Below are 8,567 nucleotides of genomic sequence, written 5' to 3'. Positions count from 1 at the left end.
TCTTCCCTGTGTCCTTCCTCCCTATGCATTTCTGCCCCCTGAGCTATTTCCTTGTGCAAATACTGCCCTCTGTTCTTTGATGTGATGGTTCTAAGGTGTGTATCTACCTGATGTAAATGTTCATCTTATATGCCTGCCTGTTGTTTGGCTGGAAGCCATGGGAGTGAGTTCAAGTTCAGATCTGAAGGGTAACTATGGGCATAGCTTTGGGAGTCTCACCAGGCTCTATCAGACCAGTACACCTGGTCTTTTTGTGATTTTTGAGTTTTATTTTACATCATTCTCCCACTCTATCCAGGATCTCCTGTACTGATCCCTTTCCAAGTTGTTCACCTGTGTTTTATTGACTATGCAAAGGCATTTGACAACGTGGCACATTATAAATTATGGATAACATTATGAACAATAGGAATTCCAGAACACTTAATTGTGCTCATGAGGAACCTGTACATAGACCAAGAGGCTGTCATTCAAATAGAACAAAGGAATACCACATGGTTTAAAATCAGGAAGGGTGGGCTTCAGGGTGGTATTCTTTCACCATACTTATTTAATCTGTATGCTGAGAAAATCTGAGAAGCTGGATTATATGAAAAAGAATGTGCTTCAGGAATGGAGGAAGACTTACTAACAAATGCAGATGACACAACCTTGCTTGCTGAAAGTGCAGGTGACTAGAAGCACTTACTGATGAAGATCAAAGACTGTAGCCTTCAGTATGGAAGAAAGAAAATGAAAACCCTCACAACTGGACCAATAAACAGCATCACGATAAATGGAGAAAAGATTGGAGTTGTCAAATGTTTCATTTTACTTGGATCCACAATCAACACCAGTGAAAGCAGCAGTCAAGAAATCAGATGTTGTATCACACTGGGTAAATCTGCTGCAAAAGGTCTCTTTAAAGTTTTAAAGAGCAAAGTGTCACTCTGGAGACTAACTAAGGTGCACCAAACCCAACCTATGGTATTTTTGTTCACCTCATATTCATGTGAAAGCTGGACAATGAATAAGGAAGACTGAAGAAGAGTTGATGGCTTTGAATTGTGGTGTTGGTGAAGAATGCCAAAAATACCATGGACTGGGAGCTCTGGTGACGTAGTGCCTAAGGCATTTCACTGCTAACCAGAAGACTGGTGGTTCAAATCCACCAGCCACTCCTCAGAAGGAAGGTTGGGCAATCTACTTCCATAGTGATACTGCCTCGGAAACCCAAGGAGGGGTTGCTATGAGTCAGATCTGACTTGATGGCAGTGAGTCTGCCTATCTGTCTGCCAGAAGAACAAACAAATCTGTCCTTGAAGAAATGCAGTCAAAATGCTCCTTAGAGGCGAGAATGGCTAGACTTCGTGTCACCTACTTTGGTCATGTTGTTAGAAGGGACCAGTCCCTGGAGAAGTATATCCTGCTTGATAAAGGAGAGGGTCAGCAAAAAAGGGGAAGACCCTCAACGAAATGGGTTGACACAGTAGCTGCAATGGTGGGCTGAAGCATAGCAAGGATGTAAGGATAGCACAGGACTGGGGAACGTTTTGTTCTGCTGTACACAGGGTCACTATGAGTTAAAGCTGACCTGAAGGCACCTAACAGCAAGTGGGTGTGAAAGGAGCCCTGGTAGTGCAGTGGTTAAAGCACTCAACCACTCACCAAAAGGTTGGTGATTCGAACCCAATTGCTCTGTGGGAGAAAGATGTGGCAGTCTGCCTCTGTAAAGATTACAGCCTTGGAAACCCTTTGGGCAGTTCTACTCTGTCCTGTTGGGTTGCTGTGAGTTGGAATTGACTTGGTGGCAGTGGGTTTGGTTTTTTGGTTTCAGTGGGCATGAAGTGGTATCTCATTATAGTTTTGATTTGTGTTTCTTAATGACTCATGATGTTGAGCATCTTTTCTTGTGCTTATTGGCCATTTGTATATCTTCTTTGGAGATAAGAAAGCTGAAAGTCAGGACTTAAGCCATTTGCTGAGGGTTACTTGGGTTAGTGTGACTCCAATGGCTAGACTCTTCCCTTGCTGTAATTCTCTGCTCCAAGATGGTCCTACTCAGCTTGGGTCCCTTTCCTGAGGTTCTTTGGAGGCCATGACCAACCAGATTCATCAGGAGGCAGGGATTGTGGCCTCAATACTAAGTGTAGATAATATGATTTCATAGTGTGATGTGGCTGCTAAAGACAGAGCACATGTTGCCCTAGTTGCCTTCATAGGACGAGAGCATCTAGAGTGAAAAGTTGGTTGTTCCTGTTCTGTCCTGTCTTATCCACTCCTCCTGGGGGTTATGTTATTTCTTCCAGCCGTGAAGTAGAACTCCTTTACAAAACAGTATCAGATTGGTAATCTGCCTTGAGATTATGGTATGTGACACCTTTTTGAAGGCCCTACAGGAGTTTAGGAGCTCTGGTGGCGTAGTGCCTAAGGCATTTGACTGCTAACCAGAAGTTGGTGGTTCAAACCCACCAGGCACTCCTTGGAAGGAAGGTTAGGCAATTTGCTTCTATAGTGATATTGCCTCGGAAACCCAAGGAGGGGTCGCTATAAGTTGGATCCAACTTGACAGCAGTGCGTTTGGTTTTTTGGTTTTTAGAGGAGTTTAGCTGAGAATGAGAAGAAAAGGTCACTGTTAGTTCGGGGCTCTCATGTGGGAAAAGGGCAAGATTTGTCCTGGAGAGTGAAAGATACGGGGGAAATGGGTGTGGCCAGACAGGAGGAAGCTTTTAAAACTCAGAGCAAGGAAAAAGTGAGAGGCTGCCTTAGGGAGCATGAGCTTTCTGTCACTGGTGACATCCAAGCAGAGTCTGTCATCCAAGCTGGCTCCTTGGGCCCTGGACAGGGTGTAGACCTGGAGGATTTTTAGGGTTTCCTTTAACTCCCAAAACCTCTACTTCATGGCTTCTGATTTTCCAGGGGCCTTGTGTCCATGCAGCTGGGATTGCTCCCAGCTCAGATCTGTCATGTCTCACTGATCCCAAGGGCTAAATTTGGAATTTAATAACAACACTTTGGATTTATGTAGTCCGTTTCCTTGGAGGCACTTCATCTGTTATCCCATTAATTCTCATAACGTCTCTGGGCGGAAGGTAAGGTAGGGCAAGAGGGGAAGGAATCTCTTTCTGAGTTCTGCACATTCTGAAGGTGAGAGAAGATGGCAGAAGAGGCACAAGCCAGGGTCTGGGAGAGTGTCCTGGGCAAGTGGCCCTCTGGATAACTGGCACCCCTCCTCGCAGGAAGCTGCTCTTGTCTGGGGCACAATATATTGGTTATTTGACTCCACAAAAAGTTTAAGATGTGCCTGCTGTGAGTGAGGCTCCAGGTACACTGTCAAGCATAGGACTGAGTCGATATGAAGATGAGCAAGGTGTAGTCTGAGCCTCAAGGTGAGAGGGAAGATCAAAGTGCCCCCTACTAACCTGGTTACAGAGCAGATTGTTCAGAGGCAGCAGGCTGGCTTCCTGGGGGCTGAGGGGCTTGAGCTTAGTTTGGAAAGAGTCCTGGAGAGGACCCTGGGCTTTCTGTCTGGTGCTCAGCGTAGGAGTCCAGTTTCTGCTATATACTAGCATGTAATGCCATCATCTGTCTGTCTGTTGGTTTGTCATACCATGGTAGCTTGCATGTTGCTATAATGCTGGATGCTATGCTGCTAGTATTTCAAATACCAGAGGGATCATCCCTGGTGAGCAGATTTCAGAGGAGCTTCCAGACTATGACAGACTAGAAAGAAAGGCCTGGTGATCTACTTCTGAAAACTGGGCAATGAAAACCTTACGTATCACAGCAGAATGTTGTCCAATTTACTTGTTTGGGACATGTCATCAGGAAGGATCAATTACTGGAGGAGGTCATCATGTTTAGTGAAAGTTTATCTGGCTTCTGGTCTGTTTTTTCACTGCTATTTCCTTGTTGACTTTATTATTTGCCATTGAGTCAATTCTGACTCATGGTGACCCCATGTGTTACACAGTAGAACTATGCTCCATAGGGTTTTTTTGGCTGTAATCTTTATGGAAGGCTTTTCTGATATAGCACTACTGGGTGAGTTTCAACCACCAACCTTTAGATTAGCAGTGGAGTGCAAAGTGTTTGTGCCACTCAGGGACCATTTAGCTGAATTCTGACTACTGCTAACTTTCCCTGGTGCCAGGTGAGGGAGGGTGCAGGAACCTAGGACAAGACTGTACAGCTGGAGACTACAGGAAGGTGCAGCCAGAAGGTATCATCTGGTCCTACACTCCTTCCTGCTTTTGCACATGGGGAAACTGGGGCTTGGAGATGCAAGTGCGGGGAAGAATTTTCCAGGAAGAAGAACAGGTGCCAAGAACTGAGGGCAAGAGAAAACCAGTGAGCTTGTGGGATGTAGAGGGCAAGGACCAGGACTATATGGAGATAAGAGGCCAGACTTTATCTGGAGGTCAGGGGGAAGCACAGGAAGATTCTAAGCAGGGGAACGATGTACATAGGTTTGCTTTTTGCAAAGGGCATTGGGCAGAATCGGAGCTTCTGACATTGCTTGCTTCACCTGCCTCCTTACTGGTCTTTCCTGCCTCAGTGGAGGGTAAGTCCATCCTTCCATCCTTCCAGCTGCTCAGGTTAAATATCTCATTATCAGTGCCCCCCCTCACTCCCCTTTCTTAACTTTATGTTCTGCCTTGTTATCAGCCTTGACTCTTTTTCTCAAACCCCACATCCAGCCCATCAGCAAGTCTGTTTGCTCTTCCTTCAAAATACATCCAGAATCTGACTGCTTCTCACCACCTCTCACCTGTGTCACTGCCAGTGCTTCCTTACTGGCTCCTAATTACACCTTTGCCCCTTCCGTTGATCCTGCATGTAGTAGCCAAAGTGGCTCTATGAAAATGTAAGTCAGGTCAGGCCACTGCTCTACTCGGAACCCTCCAGCAACTTCACAGTTCACTCAGAATAGAAGCATTATCATCATCTCCAAGGCCCAGCACAGTTTGGTTGCTGGGGGCTTTTCCCACCTGGTCTCCCATCACCATTTCATTGCTTGCTCACTCACTGCTCTTCCGGCCTGTCAGCCAGGCCCCTGACTACAAAAATGATGTGATGGAGGTATCAGACTTCATCTAATGTCACAAAGTGGTGAAGAGAGAATCAAGATCAACATCTGCCCAAAGCTAATCCCTGTGAGGGGATGTCAAACATACCTCTGCCCTCCAAGCTTTTCACCAATTCTGGTACCAGCAATCCCTCTCACAGAGCTCTACTTCTCTTCTGGGTTCAATAATTGCTTAAAATGGCCACACAAAACTCATAGACCATAGTCACAGTTACAGGGTTTATTAGGGAAGTAACAGGTTACAATTCAGGATGAGGAGTGACTCAAGATACAGTTCTTCCATCAGGACAGCTTCTCAGCTGTGGCCAAAGGCAGGTCTCTCAGCCTACAGCTTTTTTTTTTTTAAATGTTTTATTTTAAGAGTTTGTTTTACATTCAACATTACGTGCACATTTAGTTTCACTCCCCATTTACCATCCCCAACCCTAACCCAGTCTCCTCCCCTTCCTGACCAGTAACCCTCCCCCTGTGCCCCTCACAGTTATGCACTCCTGTTTGTCCTGCATGTGAATGTTGCCCCTCTGGTGCCCTGTGGTCAATTGCTCCAAGGGATGCATTTCCATAGAGGATGTGGGTGCATCACCCTGGGTTAAGTGGTCTGCATGTACATCTTCTTTACTACTGGGCTGAGAGCCAGCCCTTGGGAGTGAGTTTTATCCCAGGCCCAGAATGTATCCCAGAGCTATAGTATTGGGAGTCTCACTAGACTCCATCTGACCAGTAGTTCTGGGCATTACTGAGTTTTTGGATTTTGTTCCATGTTTTTTCCTCCCACTCTATCCTGGATCTCCAGATTTTATCCTTTCCTGAGTAATTGGCATTGATAGCCAGGTACCATCTAGTTCTTCTGGTCTCAAGGGCCATAGTGTCCTAGGGCTGATTGCTTCCACATGCCCTTTTTTTTTTTGCACTTTTCTTTGCTTCTGACAATAGGAGACCATTAGCAGCATCTTAGATGGCCACTTGAAAGCTTTTAAGACATCAGTCGCTACTCACCAATGTAGGATGAGGAACAAGATTTTTATGTATTTTGTTGTGCTAATTGAGTCTGGTGTCTCCCAGTACTTTGGCACCCCAGTCCATCAGTAATCATTGACTTGAAGGCGTTCAGCTCTCTTGCTTTACTCCATGGGTCAGCATGCCCACTGAACTGCCTTGCTTGTAGGCCAGGAAACACACCATGCCACCTTGCACCAGTCTCCTGGTTCTGCTGCCACTGTTTTTCTGCTGCCACTTTTTGCTGTCTTGTTCTTTCTTCCATTGTACAGCTCTTTGTCTCCCAGGTCTAGGGGGTTCTCCAAGACAGGGATTCTAGGTCCAAAAGATGCACTCTGCTTCTGGTTCTTCTTCTTGGTACCAGTGAGGTACCACTGGGACTGGCTCATTTTAAGCCTAGTGAGATATAGCAAAACTGACAAACTGCCTCCTTAGTGTTCCATACACCTTATTTGCATGGTTCTACCCACCAGCCACTCTGCAGAAGAAAGAGTGGGCAATCTACTTCCATAGAGATACCGCCTTAGAAACCCAAGGAGGGGTCACTATGAGTTGAATTGACTCAACGGTGGTAAGTTTTTTTTTTTTTTACTACCCCCCCACTCCTGTTTTGTATGTAGGGTTGCTATGAGTTAGCTTCGACTCGATGGCCCCTAACAACGGCAACCACAACCCCCACAAGGCTGTCATGCACCTTATTTCCGTTATTAGCAGGCTGTCTAATCCTCTTGGTGGGTCACAAGCATCTTATTTATATAATGCCACCCAGTCATTCTGTGGGAGTCACAGGAAGGACCATGTGTGGCTAGAAGGGCCATGTTAAATAATTCACTGTACTTCTCTGCCCCTGGGTGCTTGCATGGGTTTCTCCCTCTGCCAAACTCCCTCTTCCTCCAGTTAACCTCAGGGAGCATTCTTTCTCTTCCTTTGCTCAGGTCTCAAGGATGCCTTCCCTGACAATTTCAACAAAGATGGCAACCTCCTTTTAACTTCTTTCCCTGCTTTAATTTTTCCTCCTTAACATCAACTTCTAATAAACATACTATGTTTTTCTTATTTTCTTATTTATCAATTGCTCCCCACTAAACAGGAAGCTTCATGAAGGTAAAGATTGGTATGTGTGTATCTATTTTGTTCATTGCTGCATCCTCAGCACCGAGAACAGAGCCTGGTACTCAGTAGTTGCTCAATGCATATTTGTTGCATGAAGAATGAATGAATGGTTGCCATGTGTGGAGTGGATTGGGGAGGGGAGCAGGACTGGAGTGGAGGCAGGGAGACCAGTCAAAGGCTCTCAGATGAGAGATGATGGCAGTTCTTGGGTCTACAAAATGCCAAGAATTGGAAGCTCTTTTCTTGCTGTGGACCATGACTTGTTGATTGAGTAGAGCCTTCAGGTATAGTTTGTCCAATCCCCTCTTTATACACATGGGGAAACTGAGGCACACAAAAAGAATTCTCCACTCAGTTAGGAACAAAACCCAGCCCTCCTGTCTCCCAGACCAGGGGTCTTATTAAAGAACTCTTGTTTCTTGATGGAGGATGCCACAGGTTCATGCAGCAGTGAGCAGGTCGAAGGCCTGTTGTGGTGACTGAGGACACATGTGAAGTGCCTTTCTCAATGGTCACCTTAGGGTTGGTGAATAGGAAGCCATAAGGTGGCCCCTGCCCCAGGGCACTGCCAGTTTGCTTGAGAACTGAGATGCCTGCTTAGTAGTTCATAGAAAGTTCTTGGGGGAACTTTCAGTTGCCTCTTCAGACATCCATTATACCCCTCACCCCATTTTTTTTTCCTTGGGGATGGGTCTTGATTGCTCTAAACCAATCAAACTACAGAATCCACTTCTGCCATAGTGACAGCTTGGAGATGAGCAGTGACCCAGAACTCAGTCAATCAGTGCATGGAATTACCCCTGGCCAACATGACTGATTGAGGTTGCTCCAATCAGACTGGTTTGATGGCTTCTATTTGATGGCTGGGAAGAGAAGCTCTTTCTTGCTCCAGATGGTATGATGTGCAGATAGGCAGAGGTTTCTGTTGTCAACATTTGCTACCATGAGAGAAGCCAGCCTGAGGACAAAGTTGGCATTTGGAGCAGGGGAGAACTGAGACAAACAGCCAGAGCCCTGATCATTTGTGTCCCTGGACTCTAGTTATGGGGCTAATAACTGTTGTGTATTGTTAGACTAGTTTGAGTTGCTTTCCTGTCACTTGTTATTAAAGAAATCTTAACTGATAATTATATCCCTTATGGGGAGGTACAAACAGTTGGCACCCTTCTAATAACTTAAAAGTCGGCCGTTTGAACCCACCCAGTGGTATCACCAATAAAAGGCTAACGATCTGCTTCTGTAAAGATTACAGCCAAGAGAGCCCTGTGGGGCAGTTCTAATCTATAACACGTGGGGTTGCCATGGGTCTGTCAGCAAGGGATTTGATTTGGGTTTTGGAACTGATACTTGGAGTCCCTGGGCAGTGCAAACAGCACACTTGGCTGCTAAC

The 8,567-nt window shown here is 45.8% G+C and overlaps 1 protein-coding gene across 1 annotated transcript in view; it reads left to right on the top strand.

Moving 5' to 3' along the window:
- RPS24 (ribosomal protein S24) overlaps positions 1 to 5,079 on the top strand; it is a 30,876-nt gene extending 25,797 nt beyond the window's left edge. Inside the window, exons 6-7 of the mRNA XM_042780661.1 lie at positions 4,648 to 4,846; positions 5,028 to 5,079. Coding sequence (XP_042636595.1) covers positions 4,648 to 4,846; positions 5,028 to 5,079 — 251 coding nt within the window. The remainder of the gene's footprint in view (positions 1 to 4,647; positions 4,847 to 5,027) is intronic.
- The last annotated feature ends 3,488 nt before the right edge of the window (positions 5,080 to 8,567 follow it).

This window comes from Orycteropus afer, unplaced genomic scaffold (assembly GCF_000298275.1).
Source record: "Orycteropus afer afer isolate SDZICR_OR568_19922 unplaced genomic scaffold, OryAfe1.0 scaffold00052, whole genome shotgun sequence".
NCBI lineage: Eukaryota > Metazoa > Chordata > Mammalia > Tubulidentata > Orycteropodidae > Orycteropus > Orycteropus afer.
Note: the sequence above shows the minus strand (reverse complement) of the source record. Positions and strands in the feature narration are given on the sequence as shown.